The following is a 23,086-nucleotide window of genomic DNA, read 5'->3' as shown; positions in this document are numbered from 1 at the left end:
TGGAGGACAGAGAGAGAGAAAGAGAGAGAGAGGTACTGCAGGTAAAGCTTTATCTCCTCTCCTCTTCCCTCCGCGACGCCTTTTGTTGCGTTCTGTAGCCTAGCGGTACACTGCACGAGAGGAGCCGGTTGCTGCATTGCGCTCACCGAGCAGCGCGTGCTGCGGGTCAGCCCGCGGAGATAGAGAGAGTCTGTGGCTGTAACGTCTTCAGTATATATATATATATGTGTGTGTGTGTGTGTGTGTGTGTGTGTGTGTGTTTAGTGCCGCAGTCAGACAAAAGAAAAAGCTACACTAATATTCTACAGGGAACAACTATACCAAACAAGAACTATACTGCAACGATTCTAACCGACTGACTCAAATATTGACGAAAATAAAACAAATTATTCAAATATAATACTTACCCTTTTACAGGCCTAATCATGTCAAATGAAAATATATATTATTATAAATTATTAAATAATATCCTTATTATTATTAGTCTATATGTTTGCCCTTTGACCTTTAGCCACAGGGGTCATATCGTTTATTCATATAAATCTGATAGCTGGCGGCAGAGAGATTAAAGTTACTATGAGACGTCATCAGAGAACCACATGCCGCCGGATGACATTCAGATGAGCTGTTGTCGTCATAACTGGATAAAGAAGTCTCAGTCATTATTAAAACGTGTGTGTTTGTGCGGGTTATAACGTTAGTGGGGCGATTTCCATTTAAATCCCAGTCCCCGTAGCCTGTCCAACGCTGGCTGGCAACCGTACAACGACAGTAAAAGAAAATGCCGATTGTGCAGAATACGTTCCCATTATATTCCTCTGACAACCAATATCCCTTCCTTCCCTGCATCCTCTTTGTGAATAAAGATATTCCCCTCATCTCATCCCACCCTGAGCCACGTAAACGCCACATTGAATCTAGTGCAGTGTGACAGCGAGGAGGATAGGTCTGTTACCGATACACACACACACGCATACACCGTGAGCGACACAACACTGCCTCTCGTTCCGTTCTCCCGTTTCAGCTGAACGATCAAGTTACGTGGCTAGGGAAATGTTGCAGTGAAGAGTGAGAGAGAGAGCGAGAGAGAGAGAGAGAGAGGCGGAGAGAGAGACTGCAGCATCATTTCAGATCAGGCAGAAAGCAAGCCACGCGCGCACATGCAGTGCAGTAGAACGTGCAGGTGAGAGAAAGAAAAAGCGAGAGAAGGCGTGCGTGGAGAATGAACGATGGAATGCAGGACTCTTGGAAAATACGCATTTTCTCTCGGTTCATGACCGAAACATCCTCGCGAACGCACAAGGAATTATAATTGACCGGTTTGTTGACTTCGGGATCTCTTTTGCCTTAAAAAAAAAACAAGGGTTGCTGATGTGAGTGAGCTCCGGTTTACGGTTTAGATTATTATTCCGTCCCGGGAAGTGGCTGTGAAAAGCACTATTGTCTTGTGAAGTTCCGTGAAGGCATTCGACCAACTGCTTGGCACGTTGCTTCACTGCGGGGAAAAAACACACGCGTAGTTCAGACTCATACCGGGGAGCGAGAGGTAAGAAACCACAATTAAACTCTACACGATTACCGGACGATATCAAATACTTTACTTTTAAACCGATTGTGTTCCGCTTTGTGGATGTAAATATTTTTTCCCAACATTAGTGATTCGGGGTCCTGAGACAGAGTCGTGTACAGTTTTCTTTGTGGAAGTGCTGCATTGCAGTTTCTCTTCAACTCGTCAAAACCGCCGAGAGAGCCCCTCGGTCCCCCGGAACGCGACCGGAATTAAGCGAAATTACTAACGGACTAATATAACTGATACGAGAGTCCTCAAGAGAGGGAGAAACGGAATACGTCTCCATCATAAAAAGAGAGAGCGAGAGAGAGTCAAGTGGATTAATTAACGTGAGTGGATGATTTGGTTTCTCTCTTCTTGCTGGATGGATTTGCTGATATCTTTGTGCTCTGAACATCCCAGAGAGACTTAGAGGAAGTTTATTTTTAAACCCAAAATCTCAACAATAAAGAGAAAGACAAAAGAATAGAGAAAACAGAGATCCTGACTGAAACAGAGATATCCAACCCGATAGTCACATTAACGACAGAGAGACTGATCTGCAGTGTGTTATTAGAGTGCCGTGAAGCTTTCCTGAACCCCAGGCAGCGGAACTGCCAAGAGAGAGAGAGAGGGGGAGAGAGGGAGGGGGAAGAGGGAGGGGGAGAGAGAGAGGGGGAAGAGTGAGAGAAAGAGAGGGAACAAAGATATACAGCCCAGATAGACACATTAATGACAGAGAAGGAGGGAAAGGTAGAAATATAGATCCCCAGAGACAGGAAAGAGAGACTGAGGAATAGAGAGAGAGAGAGAGGAAAGAGACAGGGAGAGAGAGGAATAAGAGAGAGAGAGAGGGGGAAAGGCGGGAGCCATGCGGAGGACAGGGGTAGGTGTCTGTGGTGGAGCAGTGTTCTCCTGCTCGGTAACTCTAACTGGACCGGGGGAGTTGTTCCACCTCCTAGTCCTTCTCCTACTAACGATGACTCAGCTCCCGGTCGCTGACTCGGCTCTCCGTTACCGGGTGGCTGAGGAGGGCCCCGCAGACGTTATGATTGGTAATGTGGCTGCCGACCTCGGCCTGTCCGCGGGCACCGGCTCCGGAGATGTCACATTCGCCCTAGAGAGCGGCTCGGAGTTCTTCAAGATCGATAACGTTACCGGGGAGCTGACTACCGGGCAGCGGAGGATTGACCGGGAGAAGCTGTCCCAGTGTCAGATGATCTTCGATGAGAACGAGTGTTTCCTGGACTTCGAAGTGTCTGTGATTGGTCCCCTCCAGAGTTGGGTGGATCTCTTTGAGGGCCGTGTGGTCATCACCGACATCAACGACAACACTCCTTCGTTTCCGTCGTCGGTGCTGACATTATCTGTCGAGGAGAACCGTCCAATAGGCACGCTGTATCTGTTACCCACGGCGACGGATCGCGACTTCGGGCACAATGGGATTGATCGTTACGAGTTGATTCAAGATGGCAGCTCTTCCGGGTCGGCGGGGTCAGGGTTGGGGTCAGCGAGGAGAGCAGCTGGTGGGCCTATGGGAAGAGCGGATGGAACAGGAGGAGGAGTGGATAGGAGGAGAGGAGCATTTGATAACAACGGAGGAGGTGCAGGAGGAGGTGTGAGGAGCAGTGTGTTTGAGCTCCAGGTCGCCGACACGCCCGACGGCGAGAAGCAACCGCAGCTGATCGTGAAAGGCCCTCTGGACCGTGAAGCACGCGACTCGTATGAGCTGGTTCTACGGGTCCGGGACGGTGGGAACCCTCCTCGCTCTTCCCAGGCGCTCCTCCGTGTCGCCATCACCGATGTCAACGACAACAGGTAGGATGAAAACATAGTCTAGTGAAAAGCATGAGCTGAGGCTAGTAGAGGTGCTGACTAATGGAGAGTAAACTGTCTAAAACGTAGTCTAGTGAAAAGCATGAGGCTAGTAGAGGTGCTGACTAATGGAGAGTAAACTGTCTAAAACGTAGTCTAGTGAAAAGCATGAGGCTAGTAGAGGTGCTGACTAATGGAGAGTAAACTGTCTAAAACGTAGTCTAGTGAAAAGCATGAGGCTAGTAGAGGTGCTGACTAATGGAGAGTAAACTGTCAAAAAAGTTGGATTGGTTTACCCATTAAACTAAAAAGCTGGAATAGTAGCATCAGCATAGAGAAACACTAGCATAACTATCATAGAGCACCACTACCTAAATTAGTATAGAGCACAACTGGCTAAATTAGCATAGAGCACAACTGGCTAAATTAGCATAGAGCACAACTGGCTAAATTAGCATAGAGCACCACTAGCTAAATTAGCATAGAGTGCCACTAAATTAGTGTAAAGCGCCACTAGCTAAATTAGCATAGAGCACAACTGGCTAAATTAGCATAGAGCACCACTAGCTAATTTAGTATAACACATCACTAGCTAAATTAGTATAAAGCGCCACTAGCTAAATTAGTATAAAGCACCACTAGCTAAATTAGCATAGAGCACAACTGGCTAAATTAGCATTGAGCACCACTAGCTAATTTAGTATAACGCATCACTAGCTAAATTAGTATAAAGCGCCACTAGCTAAATTAGTATAAAGCGCCACTAGCTAAATTAGTATAATGCACCACTAGCTAAATTAGTATAACGCATCACTAGCTAAATTAGTATAAAGCGCCACTAGCTAAATTAGTATAAAGCGCCACTAGCTAAATTAGTATAAAGCGCCACTAGCTAAATTAGTATAAAGCGCCACTAGCTAAATTAGTATAAAGCGCCACTAGCTAGTATAAAAATTAGCTAAATCACTAGCTAAATTAGTATAAAGCGCCACTAGCTAAATTAGTATAAAGCGCCACTAGCTAAATTAGTATAAAGCGCCACTAGCTAAATTAGTATAAAGCGCCACTAGCTAAATTAGCATAGAGCACAACTGGCTAAATTAGCATTGAGCACCACTAGCTAATTTAGTATAACGCATCACTAGCTAAATTAGTATAAAGCGCCACTAGCTAAATTAGTATAAAGCGCCACTAGCTAAATTAGTATAATGCACCACTAGCTAAATTAGTATAACGCATCACTAGCTAAATTAGTATAAAGCGCCACTAGCTAAATTAGTATAAAGCGCCACTAGCTAAATTAGTATAAAGCGCCACTAGCTAAATTAGTATAAAGCGCCACTAGCTAAATTAGTATAAAGCGCCACTAGCTAAATTAGTATAAGCGCCACTAGCTAAATTAGTATAAAGCGCCACTAGCTAAATTAGTATAAAGCGCCACTAGCTAAATTAGTATAAAGCGCCACTAGCTAAATTAGTATAAAGCGCCACTAGCTAAATTAGTATAAAGCGCCACTAGCTAAATTAGTATAAAGCGCCACTAGCTAAATTAGTATAAAGCGCCACTAGCTAAATTAGTATAAAGCGCTAAATTAGTATAATCACTAGCTAAATTAGTATAAAGCGCCACTAGCTAAATTAGTATAAAGCGCCACTAGCTAAATTAGTATAAAGCGCCACTAGCTAAATTAGTATAAAGCGCCACTAGCTAAATTAGTATAAAGCGCCACTAGCTAAATTAGTATAACGCACCACTAGCTAAATTAGTATAACGCATCACTAGCTAAATTAGTATAAAGCGCCACTAGCTAAATTAGTATAAACGCCACTAGCTAAATTAGTATAACGCACCACTAGCTAAATTAGTATAACGCATCACTAGCTAAATTAGTATAAAGCGCCACTAGCTAAATTAGTATAACGCATCACTAGCTAAATTAGTATAACGCATCACTAGCTAAATTAGTATAAAGCGCCACTAGCTAAATTAGTATAACGCGCCACTAGCTAAATTAGTATAAAGCGCCACTAGCTAAATTAGTATAAACGCCACTAGCTAAATTAGTATAACGCACCACTAGCTAAATTAGTATAACGCATCACTAGCTAAATTAGTATAAAGCGCCACTAGCTAAATTAGTATAACGCATCACTAGCTAAATTAGTATAACGCATCACTAGCTAAATTAGTATAAAGCGCCACTAGCTAAATTAGTATAAACGCCACTAGCTAAATTAGTATAACGCACCACTAGCTAAATTAGTATAAAGCGCCACTAGCTAAATTAGTATAAACGCCACTAGCTAAATTAGTATAACGCACCACTAGCTAAATTAGTATAAAGCGCCACTAGCTAAATTAGTATAAAGCGCCACTAGCTAAATTAGTATAAAGCGCCACTAGCTAAATTAGTATAAAGCGCCACTAGCTAAATTAGCATAGAGTGCCACTAAATTAGTGTAAAGCGCCACTAGCTAAATTAGCATAGAGCACAACTGGCTAAATTAGCATAGAGCACCACTAGCTAATTTAGTATAACACATCACTAGCTAAATTAGTATAAAGCGCCACTAGCTAAATTAGTATAAAGCACCACTAGCTAAATTAGCATAGAGCACAACTGGCTAAATTAGCATTGAGCACCACTAGCTAATTTAGTATAACGCATCACTAGCTAAATTAGTATAAAGCGCCACTAGCTAAATTAGTATAAAGCGCCACTAGCTAAATTAGTATAATGCACCACTAGCTAAATTAGTATAACGCATCACTAGCTAAATTAGTATAAAGCGCCACTAGCTAAATTAGTATAAATTAGCCACTAGCTAAATTAGTATAAGCGCCACTAGCTAAATTAGTATAAAGCGCCACTAGCTAAATTAGTATAAAGCGCCACTAGCTAAATTAGTATAAAGCGCCACTAGCTAAATTAGTATAAAGCGCCACTAGCTAAATTAGTATAAAGCGCCACTAGCTAAATTAGTATAAAGCGCCACTAGCTAAATTAGTATAAAGCGCCACTAGCTAAATTAGTATAAGCGCCACTAGCTAAATTAGTATAAAGCGCCACCAGCTAAATTAGTATAAAGCGCCACTAGCTAAATTAGTATAAAGCGCCACTAGCTAAATTAGTATAAAGCGCCACTAGCTAAATTAAAGTATAAAGCGCGCCACTAGCTAAATTAGTATAAAGCGCCACTAGCTAAATTAGTATAAAGCGCCACTAGCTAAATTAGTATAAAGCGCCACTAGCTAAATTAGTATAACGCACCACTAGCTAAATTAGTATAACGCATCACTAGCTAAATTAGTATAAAGCGCCACTAGCTAAATTAGTATAAAGCGCCACTAGCTAAATTAGTATAACGCACCACTAGCTAAATTAGTATAACGCATCACTAGCTAAATTAGTATAAAGCGCCACTAGCTAAATTAGTATAACGCATCACTAGCTAAATTAGTATAACGCGCCACTAGCTAAATTAGTATAAAGCGCCACTAGCTAAATTAGTATAACGCGCCACTAGCTAAATTAGTATAAAGCGCCACTAGCTAAATTAGTATAAAGCGCCACTAGCTAAATTAGTATAAAGCGCCACTAGCTAAATTAGTATAACGCACCACTAGCTAAATTAGTATAACGCATCACTAGCTAAATTAGTATAAAGCGCCACTAGCTAAATTAGTATAACGCATCACTAGCTAAATTAGTATAACGCATCACTAGCTAAATTAGTATAAAGCGCCACTAGCTAAATTAGTATAAACGCCACTAGCTAAATTAGTATAACGCACCACTAGCTAAATTAGTATAAAGCGCCACTAGCTAAATTAGTATAAACGCCACTAGCTAAATTAGTATAACGCACCACTAGCTAAATTAGTATAAAGCGCCACTAGCTAAATTAGTATAAAGCGCCACTAGCTAAATTAGTATAAAGCGCCACTAGCTAAATTAGTATAAAGCGCCACTAGCTAAATTAGTATAAAGCGCCACTAGCTAAATTAGTATAAAGCCACTAGCTAAATTAGTATAAAGCGCCACTAGCTAAATTAGTATAAAGCGCCACTAGCTAAATTAGTATAAAGCGCCACTAGCTAAATTAGTATAAAGCGCCACTAGCTAAATTAGTATAAAGCGCCACTAGCTAAATTAGTATAAGCGCCACTAGCTAAATTAGTATAAAGCGCCACTATATAAAGCACCACTAGCTAAATTAGTATAAAGCGCCACTAGCTAAATTAGTATAAAGCGCCACTAGCTAAATTAGTATAAAGCGCCACTAGCTAAATTAGTATAACGCATCACTAGCTAAATTAGTATAAAGCGCCACTAGCTAAATTAGTATAATGCACCACTAGCTAAATTAGTATAATGCACCACTAGCTAAATTAGTATAACGCACCACTAGCTAAATTAGTATAAAGCGCCACTAGCTAAATTAGTATAAAGCGCCACTAGCTAAATTAGTATAAAGCACCACTAGCTAAATTAGTATAAAGCGCCACTAGCTAAATTAGTATAAAGCGCCACTAGCTAAATTAGTATAAAGCGCCACTAGCTAAATTAGTATAACGCACCACTAGCTAAATTAGTATAAAGCGCCACTAGCTAAATTAGTATAAAGCGCCACTAGCTAAATTAGTATAAAGCGCCACTAGCTAAATTAGTATAAAGCGCCACTAGCTAAATTAGTATAAAGCGCCACTAGCTAAATTAGTATAAAGCGCCACTAGCTAAATTAGTATAAAGCGCCACTAGCTAAATTAGTATAAAGCGCCACTAGCTAAATTAGTATAAAGCGCCACTAGCTAAATTAGTATAAAGCACCACTAGCTAAATTAGGTTGAAAAGCACAAAAAAATGTTATCTTCTAAATACATGGTATTTCTTTATGGACAACAGCCCGCGCTTCGAGAGAGCCATCTATGAGGCCGAGATGGCGGAGAATGCGCCTCCCGGAACCCCCGTCCTCCAGGTCGCGCGCGTCGGACCGCGACGTCGGCGTCAACGGACAGGTGGAGTACGTCTTCGGCGCTGCCACGGAATCTGTCCGCCGTCTCCTCCGACTGGACGAGGCTACCGGTTGGCTGAGCGTCCTCCACAGGATTGACCGGGAGGAAGTGGCCCAGTTACGGTTCACTGTTACGGCAAGGGATCGCGGTCAGCCGCCGCGCACCGACCGGGCGACCGTAGTCCTGGTGGTCCGGGATGAGAACGACAACGTTCCGGTCGTGGAGATCAGGAAGATCGGACGGATTCTGGTGAGGGACGGAGTGGCGCTGGTACCGGAGAATGTTCTGGTGGACACGCCGGTGGCGCTGGTTCAGGTGTCAGACCGGGACCAGGGGGAGAACGGAGCGGTGACCTGTACGGTGGTCGGGGACGTACCGTTCACCCTGAAACCAGCGGGAGAAACGGCGCTCCTGCCTCTGCCCGCGGACGACGCCTTCGACAGGTGAGATGAAAACACTTTGATCTGTTTAGAGGTCATTTTATTTTCATTTATAAAGTTAAGTTCAGAGTATTCCAGCACGACGCACCGAGAGGCCGAAATAGTATTGGAGCATCAACGTACAGCACCATAACATAAACATGACAGCTAGCTACGTTTAGTTGAAAATCACAAAAATCACATACGTTATGTTAATTTGAGCCATATAAATTCAAAATGTTCTTTATTTAGATTTTGCAATGTAACTCTCCTTCCACAGCAGGAAGTAATTATATTGATTCATTTCTTTGTAATTTTATGTTAATATTTTAACCTTGTTTCCTTAGAAACCGTAAGAAGTATTTCCTCCACACGTCGGCCCTGTTGGACTACGAGGCCACTAAGGAGTACAGCGTGACCATCGTGGCAGTCGACTCCGGTTCCCCGTCTCTCTCCAGCAACAGCTCTCTCATGGTCAGGGTAGTGGACATCAACGACCACACTCCTGCCTTCGCCCAAGCCGTGGTGGAGGTCCACTTTGCCGAGAACAACCAACCAGGAGAGCGTGTGGTCACCGTGGTTGCGGCGGATTCCGATTCCGGGAAGAATGCAGAGATTGTGTATTCGTTGGATCCGTCCGTTAACGGCCTGTTCTATATTGATGCTGATAATGGGGATATCCGGGCGACGGGGGTTCTGGACCGGGAGGTCAGGGAGAGGTACGAGTTCCAGGTGATCGCCAGGGATAAGGGATTCCCCTCGCTGCAGGGGTCGGCCACGGTGGTAATCATGGTGACCGACCGCAACGACAACACTCCGAAGTTCGTCCAGGAAGTGTTCACGTTCTACGTGAAGGAGAACCTCCTTGCCAACAGCCCAGTCGGCATGGTAACGGTAACAGACGCGGATGAGGGTGAGAACGCGGAGCTGAGTCTTTTCGTAGAGATGGAGGAAGAAGAAGGAGAAGAGGTGGAGGGCGGAGGAGGGGAGAAGAACAAGGGAGTAGGAGAGGAGGGAGGAGGAAGAGGAGGAAGAGGTGAAGACACGTTCTCCATAGAGAACAACACAGGGACGATCTTCTCCTCCGTGGCCTTTGACCGGGAACGCCGCTCCACCTACACCTTCCGCGTCCGGGCCGTCGATGGCGGGGCTCCGCCTCGCTCCGCCACGGCGACAGTCTCCCTCATCGTAACTGATGAGAATGACAACGCCCCCTCCGTGACCTCACCCACCAACGATTCCTACACCCTCCTCCCTCCGGCCTCCTCCACCCGGACCATCGTCAGAACCGTGGCCGCCTCGGACTCGGACTTTGGCCGCAACGCTGACCTGCGCTTCTCCCTGGTAGGAGGGAACCCCTTCAGGCTGTTTGAGATCGGCCTGGCCAGTGGAGTGATCACCGTGGCAGAGCCCCTAGAGAGGAGACACAGGGGGCTGCATCGCCTGGTGGTCAGGGTCAACGACAGTGGAGAGCCGTCGCTCTGCGCCACCGCGCTGGTCCACGTCTTCATCAACGAGAGTCTGGTCAACGCTACACTGGTGGACGCACAGGTAATTATGAATATGACTTTGGATGTGTCCTAAATGGCACCCTATTCCCTATGAAGTGCGCTACTTTTGACCAGCCGCCCCATTGACTCTGGTCAAATGTAGTGCACTGTGTAGGGAATAGGGTGCTATTTGAGACCCCTACATACTGTACATGCATACCTCTACTCTACTCTATTCCGTTCTGACTTTGGTGACATTGAGTCCATTTGTTAAGGCCCTACTGTTCTATACAGGCTATATTTACACTTCTCCTGCTCAATAGCTTAGAATGGGCCAATGCACCAGCCTATAATGGAATGGTAAGGATCGATTAGAACAACTTAGAATGGAACAGTAGAACAAATGAAAATGGAATTCTAGAATGGAACAAATTAGAATTGAACAATAGAATGGAATAAATTAGAATGGAACAACGGAATGGTATAATGGAATGGGGCCGCTCAGAGTGGGACATCATTTCATCTTTTAATAAGAACAGTGTAGACCAGACCAGAGCAATAGAGGGCAGACAAATGGATGGATCGAATCAACATATTATCACACTTCATTCAACTGCTCAAAGGGCTTGATGATTAGTTAATTAGTTTGATCAGGTGTGCTAGTGTTGGGAGAGAATAAAGACGTTTAAGTTAGGGAGACCCCAGGTCAAGGTCTGAGTTGACACATGAAACTGCGGTCCAGACGTTCTCCTGGTACAGGTTACGGGGTTAGGAAAACTCCTGGCTATGAAGAAACATTTCCATCTGGTTTCTCATTGGCCAACTTGTGACTCCTACTGATAAAAAAATGAGTTGAGTCATTTTCTGCTGCGTTGCCATTTCATTCACTAATCACTTTGGCATCCTTCCACCACTCTCTCTCCCTCACACACACACACACACACACACACAGACACAGACACACACACACACACACACACACACACACACACACACACACACACACACACACACACACACACACACACACACACACACACACACACACACACACACACCCCTTTGGCATCATTCCACTGTCAGAGAGAATTCCTTGTGCGATGGAGGCAGTAACACAGATAACGTCTTCATATCTGTGTCTGTGACCTTTAAACTTTGATATCCTTCTAGTCCATTACTGTGTATTGAGGGCTGTGCTCTGCTGGGCTGTTCCAGTCAAACCAAACTGTCTATGGTGTAATGTCAAGGAGTTCTAGATTACAACACGCTTCCAACACATTACAATCCATTGTTCCATAGAATCATTCTGTCATTCTATTGTGAACACAATAGTCTGGTTAATAATCTGGTTCCACTCTACCATTCTATTGCAATCAAACGTCTGGTTCTTTTCGTTGCAACTGAACCTGTCCCAGGCATAACTCTGTGCCCTTGTTATATAGGCTTCAACTTGGACCTGGAGTTCTCCTTAGTTTTCAGCCATAACAAGGGCCCAGGGTGTTTCATGTTTAGGTCACAAGATAATGAATAACTCCTGTCCCTAAAGCTACACCGCTAACTAAAGCTACACCGCAACTAAAGCTACACTGCTAACTAAAGCCGCACAGCTAACTAAAGCAGCACCGCTAACTAAATATTCACCGCTAACTAAAGCTGCACCGCTAACTAAAGCAGCACAGATAACTAAAGCAGCATCGCTAACTAAAGCTACACTGCTAACTAAAGCAGCACAGCTAACTAAAGATTCACTGCTAACTAAAGCTATACCGCTAACTAAAGCAGCACAGCTAACTAAAGCAGCATCGCTAACTAAAGCTACACTGCTAACTAAAGCAGCACAGCTAACTAAAGATTCACCGCTAACTAAAGATACACCGCTAACTAAAAATACACCGCTAACTAAAGATACACCACTAGCTAAAGATACACCGCTAACTAAAGCTACACCGCTAACTAAAGATACACCGCTAACTAAAGCAGCACCGCTAACTAAAGATACACCGCTAACTAAAGATACACCGCTAACTAAAGATACACCGCTAACTAAAGCTACACCGCTAACTAAAGATACACCGCTAACTAAAGCAGCACTGCTAACTAAAGCTACACCGCTAACTAAAGATACACCGCTAACAAAAGATACAGCGCTAACTAAAGCTACACCGCTAACTAAAGATACACCGCTAACTAAAGATACACCGCTAACTAAAGCTGCACCACTAACTAAAGATACACCGCTAACTAAAGCAGCACCGCTAACTAAAGATACACCGCTAACTAAAGATACACCGCTAACTAAAGATACACCGCTAACTAAAGCAGCACCGCTAACTAAAGATACACCACTAACTAAAGATACACCACTAACTAAAGATACACCGCTAACTAAAGATACACCGCTAACTAAAGATACACAACTAGCTATTCATTGTATCGATATCAAGAGAGGCACAGCACTACCTGCAGAGTGAAACGGTTCTGGTGTTTAAAGCTAAGCAGTACAAACCTTGGTGCAGCAGAGCGGAAGACTCCTGTGGGAGCTGGGGGGGAGGGAGGGAGGGAGGGAGGGAGGGAGGGAGGGAGGGAGAGAGAGATGTGTCAGGATGGATGATGAGGCACTGCTAGAGCTAAAGTGGTAGTGCTGCATTCTCCTGTTGAACACTTACAAGGAGACACACCCACAAGATTGCAGGAATGCACACACACACACACACACACACATGCCGCATATACACACACACCTAGCATGCACACATACACACACATAGCAGACACACACACACACCCACACACAGTGTGCTAGAGGCATGCTCAGCAGAATGTGAATGGGACAGAAGAAGACTGCAGAACAGCGAAGAACAGAACAGAACAGAAATGATAAGAGGAGAACAGAACAGAAGAGAGTGAGAGAGAACAGAGAAGAACAGAGGGGAACAGAAGAGGAGAACAGAACAGAAGAGAGAGAGAGAGAACAGAGAATAACAGAGGGGAACAGAAGAGGAGAACAGAGGAGAACAGAGAAGAACATTGAACACAGGATAACATATGAGAACATAGGAGAACAGAACAGAGCAGAGAACAGATGACAACAGAACTGAGAACAGGGGAGAACAGAGAACAGAGGAGAACAGAGAACAGAGGAGAACAGAAAAGAGGAGGACTGAGAACAGGGGAGAACAGAGGAGAACAGAGGAGAAAGGAGAACAGAGGAGAACAGATGACAGATGAGAACAGAGGAGAAAGGAGAACAGAGGAGAACAGATGACAGATGAGAACAGAGGAGAAAGGAGAACAGAGGAGAACAGGGGAGAACAGAGAACAGAGGAGAACAGAGGGGAGAACAGGGAGAACAGAGGAGAACAGAGGAGAACAGAGGAGAACAGAGAACAGAAAAGAGGAGGACTGAGAACAGGGGAGAACAGAGGAGAACAGATGACAGATGAGAACAGAGGAGAACAGATGACAGATGAGAACAGAGGAGAGCAGATCGGAGAACAGAGCAGAGAACAGATGACAACAGAACTGAGAACAGAGGAGAACAGGGGAGAACAGAGGAGAACAGAGGAGAACGGGAGAACAGAGGAGAACAGAGAACAGAGGAGAACAGAGGAGAACAGAGGAGAACAGAGGAGAACAGGGGAGAACAGAGGAGAACAGAGGAGAACAGAGGAGAACAGAGGAGAACAGAGGAGAACAGAGGAGAACAGAGAAGAACATTGAACACAGGATAACATATGAGAACATAGGAGAACAGAACAGAGCAGAGAACAGATGACAACAGAACTGAGAACAGGGGAGAACAGAGAACAGAGGAGAACAGAAAAGAGGAGGACAGAACAGGGGAGAACAGAGGAGAAAGGAGAACAGAGGAGAACAGATGACAGAGGAGAACAGAGGAGAAAGGAGAACAGAGGAGAACAGGGGAGAACAGAACCAGGCAACATAAGAACAATATAATAGAACAGAGAAGAGGGGATGAATGGAACCAATACAGTATAATCTACTAAAACAATAGACAGTTATCCTAACCAAGTCCATTCACTGATATGAACTCATGAACCAATACAATATAATCTACTAAAACAATAGACAGTTATCCTAACCAAGTCCATTCACTGATATGAACTCATGAACCAATACAGTATAATCTACTAAAACAATAGACAGTTATCCTAACCAAGTCCATTCACTGATATGAACTCATGAACCAATACAATATAATCTACTAAAACAATAGACAGTTATCCTAACCAAGTCCATTCAGTGATATAATCTCATGAACCAATACAATATAATCTACTCTGACAAGGTGATGTATTGTCTTGTAAAACAATGGAGCAGTACCTTAGTGTGACTTGGGCAAATTGCTTTTCAAACTGTGTTACATTAACTTTTTTTTTTTTTTGAGTGTTTTAGCAGTAATGTGTGAATCTTATATTGAGTGTTTCAGGGGTAATGTGTGAATCTTATATTGAGTGTTGTAGGGGTAGTGTGTGAATCTGTTATATTGAGTGTTGTAGGGATAATGTGTGAATCTTATATTGAGTGTTTTAGGGATAATGTGTGAATCTTATATTGAGTGTTGTAGGGGTAATGTCTGAATCTTATATTGAGTGTTTTAGGGGTAATGTCTGAATCTTATATTGAGTGTTTTAGGGGTAATGTGTGAATCTTATATTGAGTGTTTTAGGGGTAATGTGTGAATCTTATATTGAGTGTTGTAGGGGTAATGTCTGAATCTTATATTGAGTGTTTTAGGGGTAATGTCTGAATCTTATATTGAGTGTTTTAGGGGTAATGTGTGAATCTTATATTGAGTGTTTTAGGGGTAATGTGTGAATCTTATATTGAGTGTTGTAGGGGTAATGTCTGAATCTTATATTGAGTGTTTCAGGGGTAATGTCTGAATTTTATATTGAGTGTTGTAGGGGTAATGTCTGAATCTTATATTGAGTGTTGTAGGGGTAATGTGTGAATCTTATATTGAGTGTTGTAGGGGTAATGTCTGAATCTTATATTGAGTGTTGTAGGGGTAATGTGTGAATCTTATATTGAGTGTTGTAGGGGTAATGTCTGAATCTTATATTGAGTGTTTTAGGGGTAATGTCTGAATCTTATGTTGAGTGTTGTAGGGGTAATGTGTGAATCTGTTATATTGAGTGTTTTAGGGGTAATGTGTAAATCTTATATTGAGTGTTTTAGGGGTAATGTCTGAATCTTATATTGAGTGTTGTAGGGGTAATGTGTAAATCTTATATTGAGTGTTGTAGGGATAATGTGTGAATCTGATATTTAGTGTTGTAGGGATAATGTGTGAATCTTATATTGAGTGTTGTAGGGATAATGTGTGAATCTGATATTTAGTGTTTTAGGGGTAATGTCTGAATCTTATATTTAGTGTTTTGGGGATAATGTGTCAATCTGATATATTCAGTGTTTTAGTGATAATGTGTGAATGTTATATTGAGGGTTTTAGTGATAATGTGTGAATCTGTTCTATTGACTTCCGGGTTGGAGCGAGCCGGTCGCATCCGCGCTTCGGTCTGCAGGTTGTATAACTTTTTCATTACATTTCATTATAGTACAACGGTCTGATTTGTCTAATCTTAGCAATTTCTTCTTAGCTAGCTACATAGTCGTCGTTGTATCAAAGATAATTGCGTAATTATCGTATTTCGTCGTCTCCTATCTGCCCAACACGTTCACCGTCTACCGTAGCACTGTAGTAACTATCACACTCAACTGAACGACTTGATTAGTGTAGTATTAGCTAGCTACATAGTTGTCTTTGCTGTCTTCGTATCCAAGATAATTGTGTAGTTAGAGTGTGTAGTCTTAGAGTGATTATCTTAATTTACCGAGGTTAGCTAGCCAGCTATTTTGTCGTCCTTAACGTAGGAGACACTCCTAGCTAGCCAATAGCCAGCCAACGTCTACTGAATAGAACTTTCGTTTTCCGGTCGCATTCCGCTTCGCTCCACAGGTAGTATCATATTTTCATTTCATTTCATTACAGTCCCAACGGTGTGATTTGTTTGATCGTAGCTAGCTACATAGCTAGCTACATAGCCGTCTTTGTTTCAAAGATAATTGTGTAGTCTAGAACGATTTTCTAGGTTAGCTAGCCAGCTATTGTCGTTCTCCTAACGCAACGTAACGTAACCAACACTGCTAGCTAGCCAACTAGCCCCCGAAAAGCAGCATTGTAGAAACGTCACACTCAACGGAACGACTTGATTAGGGTAGTGTCAACAACGCAGCTAGCCTACCTCAGCAGTACTGTATCATTTTAATCATTTTAGTCAATTAGATTCTTGCTACGTAAGCTTAACTTTCTGAACATTCGAGACGTGTAGTCCACTTGTCATTCCAATCTCCTCTGCATTAGCGTAGCCTCTTCTCTAGCCTGTCAACTATGTGTCTGTCTATCCCTGTTCTCTCCTCTCTGCACAGACCATACAAACGCTCCACACCGCATGGCCGCGGCCACCCTAATCTGGTGGTCCCAGCGCGCACGACCCACGTGGAGTTCCAGGTCTCCGGTAGCCTCTGGAACTGCCGATCTGCGGCCAACAAGGCAGAGTTCATCTCAGCCTATGCCTCCCTCCAGTCCCTCGACTTCTTGGCTCTGACGGAAACATGGATCACCACAGACAACACCGCTACTCCTACTGCTCTCTCTTCGTCCGCCCACGTGCTCTCGCACACCCCGAGAGCTTCTGGTCAGCGGGGTGGTGGCACCGGGATCCTCATCTCTCCCAAGTGGTCATTCTCTCTTTCTCCCCTTACCCATCTGTCTATCGCCTCCTTTGAATTCCATGCTGTCACAGTTACCAGCCCTTTCAAGCTTAACATCCTTATCATTTATCGCCCTCCAGGTTCCCTCGGAGAGTTCATCAATGAGCTTGATGCCTTGATAAGCTCCTTTCCTGAGGAAGGCTCACCTCTCACAGTTCTGGGCGACTTTAACCTCCCCACGTCGACCTTTGACTCATTCCTCTCTGCCTCCTTCTTTCCACTCCTCTCCTCTTTTGACCTCACCCTCTCACCTTCCCCCCCTACTCACAAGGCAGGCAATACGCTCGACCTCATATTTACTAGATGCTGTTCCTCCACTAACCTCATTGCAACTCCCCTCCAAGTCTCCGACCACTACCTTGTATCCTTTTCCCTCTCGCTCTCATCCAACACTTCCCACACTGCCCCTACTCGGATGGTATCGCGCCGTCCCAACCTTCGCTCTCTCTCCCCCGCTACTCTCTCCTCTTCCATCCTATCATCTCTTCCCTCTGCTCAAACCTTCTCCAACCTATCTCCTGATTCTGCCTCCTCAACCCTCCTCTCCTCCCTTTCTGCATCCTTTGACTCTCTATGTCCCCTATCCTCCAGGCCGGCTCGGTCCTCCCCCTCCCGCTCCGTGGCTCGACGACTCATTGCGAGCTCACAGAACAGGGCTCCGGGCAGCCGAGCGGAAATGGAGGAAAACTCGCCTCCCTGCGGACCTGGCATCCTTTCACTCCCTCCTCTCTCCATTTTCCTCCTCTGTCTCTGCTGCTAAAGCCCCTTTCTACCACTCTAAATTCCAAGCATCTGCCTCTAACCCTAGGAAGCTCTTTGCCACCTTCTCCTCCCTCTTGAATCCTCCTCCCCCTCCCCCTCCTCCCTCTCTGCAGATGACTTCGTCAACCATTTTGAAAAGAAGGTCGACGACATCCGATCCTCGTTTGCTAAGTCAAACGACACCGCTGGTTCTGCTCACACTGCCCTACCCTGTGCTCTGACCTCTTTCTCCCTCTCTCTCCAGATGACATCTCGCGTCTTGTGACGGCCGGCCGCCCAACAACCTGCCCGCTTGACCCTATCCCCTCCTCTCTTCTCCAGACCATCTCCGGTGACCTTCTCCCTTACCTCACCTCGCTCATCAACTCATCCCTGACCGCTGGCTACGTCCCTCCCGTCTTCAAGAGAGCGAGAGTTGCACCCCTTCTGAAAAAACCTACACTCGATCCCTCCGATGTCAACAACTACAGACCAGTATCCCTTCTTTCTTTTCTCTCCAAAACTCTTGAACGTGCCGTCCTTGGCCAGCTCTCCCGCTATCTCTCTCAGAATGACCTTCTTGATCCAAATCAGTCAGGTTTCAAGACTAGTCATTCAACTGAGACTGCTCTTCTCTGTATCACGGAGGCGCTCCGCACTGCTAAAGCTAACTCTCTCTCCTCTGCTCTCATCCTTCTAGACCTATCGGCTGCCTTCGATACTGTGAACCATCAGATCCTCCTCTCCACCCTCTCCGAGTTGGGCATCTCCGGCGCGGCCCACGCTTGGATTGCGTCCTACCTGACAGGTCGCTCCTACCAGGTGGCGTGGCGAGAATCCGTCTCCTCACCACGTGCTCTCACCACTGGTGTCCCCCAGGGCTCTGTTCTAGGCCCTCTCCTATTCTCGCTATACACCAAGTCACTTGGCTCTGTCATAACCTCACATGGTCTCTCCTATCATTGCTATGCAGACGACACACAATTAATCTTCTCCTTTCCCCTTCTGACGACCAGGTGGCGAATCGCATCTCTGCATGTCTGGCAGACATATCAGTGTGGATGACGGACCATCACCTCAAGCTGAACCTCGGCAAGACGGAGCTGCTCTTCCTCCCGGGAAGGACTGCCCGTTCCATGATCTCGCCATCACGGTTGACAACTCCATTGTGTCCTCGTCCCAGAGCGCTAAGAACCTTGGCGTGATCCTGGACAACACCCTGTCGTTCTCAAATAACATCAAGGCGGTGGCCCGTTCCTGTAGGTTCATGCTCTACAACATCCGCAGAGTACGACCCTGCCTCACACAGGAAGCGGCGCAGCTCCTAATCCAGGCACTTGTCATCTCCCGTCTGGATTACTGCAACTCGCTGTTGGCTGGGCTCCCTGCCTGTGCCATTAAACCCCTACAACTCATCCAGAACGCCGCAGCCCGTCTGGTGTTCAACCTTCCCAAGTTCTCTCACATCACCCCGCTCCTCCGCTCTCTCCACTGGCTTCCAGTTGAAGCTCGCATCCGCTACAAGACCATGGTGCTTGCCTACGGAGCTGTGAGGGGAACGGCACCTCAGTACCTCCAGGATCTGATCAGGCCCTACACCCAAACAAGGGCACTGCGTTCATCCACCTCTGGCCTGCGTTCATCCACCTCTGGCCTGCTCGCCTCCCTACCACTGAGGAAGTACAGTTCCCGCTCAGCCCAGTCAAAACTGTTCGCTGCTCTGGCCCCCCAATGGTGGAACAAACTCCCTCACGACGCCAGGACAGCGGAGTCAATCACCACCTTCCGGAGACACCTGAAACCCCACCTCTTTAAGGAATACCTAGGATAGGATAAAGTAATCCTTCTCACCCCCCTTAAAAGACCTAGATGCACTATTGTAAAGTGGCTGTTCCACTGGATGTCATAAGGTGAAAGCACCAATTTGTAAGTCGCTCTGGATAAGAGTGTCTGCTAAATGACTTAAATGTCAATGTAAATGAGTGTTTTAGTGATAATGTGTGCATGTTGTATATCTGGAGTGCTACTTTGTCAGAGTGGTGGTGCAGAGAGCAGTAAAAAGCAGCGTCACCGATGCTGATAATAATGTGATACTACATTACCTACATTATTAACATGTGGTTCAAGTATTAACTACATTATTAACATGTGGTTCAAGTATTCTATCTAATAATGGATCATAAAAGAGGATTCAAATGCCCTACTCATCATTTACACACACACACACACACACACACACACACACACACACACACACACACACACACACACACACACACACACACACACACACACACACACACACACACACACACACACACACACACACACACACACACAGTTCTGTACAACTAACCTTGTGGGGACACATAATTCAGTACCATTCAAAATCATATTTTCCCTAACCCTAAAACTAACCCTAGCTCCTAACCCTAAAACTAACCCTAGCTCCTAACCCTAGCTCCTAACCCTAGCTCCTAAATCTAACCCTAGCTCCTAACCCTAGCTCCTAAAACTAGCTCCTAACCCTAGCTCCTAACCCTAAAACTAACCATAGCTCCTAACCCTAAACCTAACTCTAGCTCCTAACCCTAGCTCCTAACCCTAAACCTAACCCTAAACCTAACTCTAGCTCCTAACTCTAGCTCCTAACCCTAGCTCCTAACCCTAAACCTAACCCTAGCTCCTAACCCTAGCTCCTAACCCTAAACCTAACCCTAGCTCCTAACCCGAGCTCCTAACCCTAGCTCCTAACCCTAGCTCCTAACCCTAAAACTAACCATAGCTCCTAACCCTAGCTCCTAACCCTAAACCTAACCCTAGCTCCTAACCCTGAAACTAACCATAGCTCCTAACTCTAAAACTAACCCTAGCTCCTAACCCTAGCTCCTAACCCTGGCTCCTAACCCTAGCTCCTAACCCTAGCTCCTAACCCTAGCTCCTAACCCTAGCTCCTAACCCTGGCTCCTAACCCTAGCTCCTAACCCTAGCTCCTAACCCTAGCTCCTAACCTAGCTCCTAACCCTAGCTCCTAACCCTAGCTCCTAACCCTAGCTCCTAACCCTAGCTCCTAACCTAGCTCCTAACCCTGGCTCCTAACCCTAGCTCCTAACCCTAGCTCCTAACCCTAAAACTAACCCTAGCTCCTAACCCTAGCTCCTAACCCGAGATCCTAACCCTAGCTCCTAACCCTAGCTCCTAACCCTAGGTCCTAACCCTAGCTCCTAACCCTAGCTCCTAACCTAGCTCCTAACCCTAGCTCCTAACCCTAGCTCCTAACCCTAAAACTAACCCTAGCTCCTAACCCTAGCTCCCTACCCTAAAACTAACCCTAGCTCCTAACCCTAGCTCCTAACCCTAAAACTAACCCTAGCTCCTAACCCTAAAACTAACCCTAGCTCCTAAAACTAACCCTAGCTCCTAACCCTAGCTCCTAACCCTAAAACTAACCATAGCTCCTAACCCTAAACCTAACCCTAGCTCCTAACCCTAGCTCCTAACCCTAGCTCCTAACCCTAGCTCCTAACCCTAAACCTAACCCTAAACCTAACCCTAGCTCCTAACCCTAGCTCCTAACCCTAGCTCCTAAGCCTAAAACTAACCCTAGCTCCTAACCCTAGCTCCTAACCCTAGCTCCTAACCCTAGCTCCTAACCCTAAAACTAACCATAGCTCCTAACCCTAGCTCCTAACCCTAAACCTAACCCTAGCTCCTAAACCTAACCCTAGCTCCTAACCCTAAACCTAACCCTAGCTCCTAACCCTAGCTCCTAACCCTAAAACTAACCATAGCTCCTAACCCTAGCTCCTAACCCTAAACCTAACCCTAGCTCCTAACCTTAAAACTAACCCTAGCTCCTAACTCTAAAACTAACCCTAGCTCCTAACCCTAGCTCCTAACCCTGGCTCCTAACCCTAGCTCCTAACCCTAGCTCCTAACCCTAAAACTAACCCTAGCTCCTAACCCTAAAACTAACCCTAGCTCCTAACCCTAGCTCCTAACCCTAAAACTAACCCTAGCTCCTAACCCTAAAACTAACCCTAGCTCCTAACCCTAACCCTATCTCCTAACCCTAAACCTAACCCTAGCTCCTAACCCTAGAACCCTAACCCTAGCTCCTAACCCGAGATCCTAACCCTAGATCCTAACCCTAGCTCCTAACCCTAGCTCCTAACCCTAGCTCCTAACCCTAGCTCCCTACCCTAAAACTAACCCTAGCTCCTAACCCTAGCTCCTAACCCTAGCTCCTAACCCTAGCTCCTAACCCTGGCTCCTAACCCTAGCTCCTAACCCTAGCTCCTAACCCTAGCTCCTAACCCTAGCTCCTAACCCTAGCTCCTAACCTAGCTCCTAACCCTAGCTCCTAACCCTAGCTCCTAACCCTAGCTCCTAACCTAGCTCCTAACCCTGGCTCCTAACCCTAGCTCCTAACCCTAGCTCCTAACCCTAAAACTAACCCTAGCTCCTAACCCTAGCTCCTAACCCGAGATCCTAACCCTAGCTCCTAACCCTAGCTCCTAACCCTAGGTCCTAACCCTAGCTCCTAACCCTAGCTCCTAACCTAGCTCCTAACCCTAGCTCCTAACCCTAGCTCCTAACCCTAAAACTAACCCTAGCTCCTAACCCTAGCTCCCTACCCTAAAACTAACCCTAGCTCCTAACCCTAGCTCCTAACCCTAAAACTAACCCTAGCTCCTAACCCTAAAACTAACCCTAGCTCCTAAAACTAACCCTAGCTCCTAACCCTAGCTCCTAACCCTAAAACTAACCATAGCTCCTAACCCTAAACCTAACCCTAGCTCCTAACCCTAGCTCCTAACCCTAGCTCCTAACCCTAGCTCCTAACCCTAAACCTAACCCTAAACCTAACCCTAGCTCCTAACCCTAGCTCCTAACCCTAGCTCCTAAGCCTAAAACTAACCCTAGCTCCTAACCCTAGCTCCTAACCCTAGCTCCTAACCCTAGCTCCTAACCCTAAAACTAACCATAGCTCCTAACCCTAGCTCCTAACCCTAAACCTAACCCTAGCTCCTAAACCTAACCCTAGCTCCTAACCCTAAACCTAACCCTAGCTCCTAACCCTAGCTCCTAACCCTAAAACTAACCATAGCTCCTAACCCTAGCTCCTAACCCTAAACCTAACCCTAGCTCCTAACCCTAAAACTAACCCTAGCTCCTAACTCTAAAACTAACCCTAGCTCCTAACCCTAGCTCCTAACCCTGGCTCCTAACCCTAGCTCCTAACCCTAGCTCCTAA

At 45.4% G+C, this 23,086-nt stretch overlaps 1 protein-coding gene across 1 annotated transcript in view; it reads left to right on the top strand.

The window, feature by feature from the left end:
* Positions 1 to 2,408: 2,408 nt before the first annotated feature.
* The window catches only part of LOC115117707 (protocadherin-7-like), a 27,593-nt gene continuing 6,915 nt past the window's right edge, over positions 2,409 to 23,086 (top strand). Inside the window, 4 exon segments of the mRNA XM_065003489.1 lie at positions 2,409 to 3,367; positions 8,272 to 8,347; positions 8,349 to 8,824; positions 9,148 to 10,351. Coding sequence (XP_064859561.1) covers positions 2,421 to 3,367; positions 8,272 to 8,347; positions 8,349 to 8,824; positions 9,148 to 10,351 — 2,703 coding nt within the window. The 5' untranslated portion in view covers positions 2,409 to 2,420.

Source organism: Oncorhynchus nerka, linkage group LG18, assembly GCF_034236695.1.
Source record: "Oncorhynchus nerka isolate Pitt River linkage group LG18, Oner_Uvic_2.0, whole genome shotgun sequence".
Lineage (NCBI taxonomy): Eukaryota > Metazoa > Chordata > Actinopteri > Salmoniformes > Salmonidae > Oncorhynchus > Oncorhynchus nerka.
This window is presented reverse-complemented; position numbering and strand designations above follow the sequence as displayed.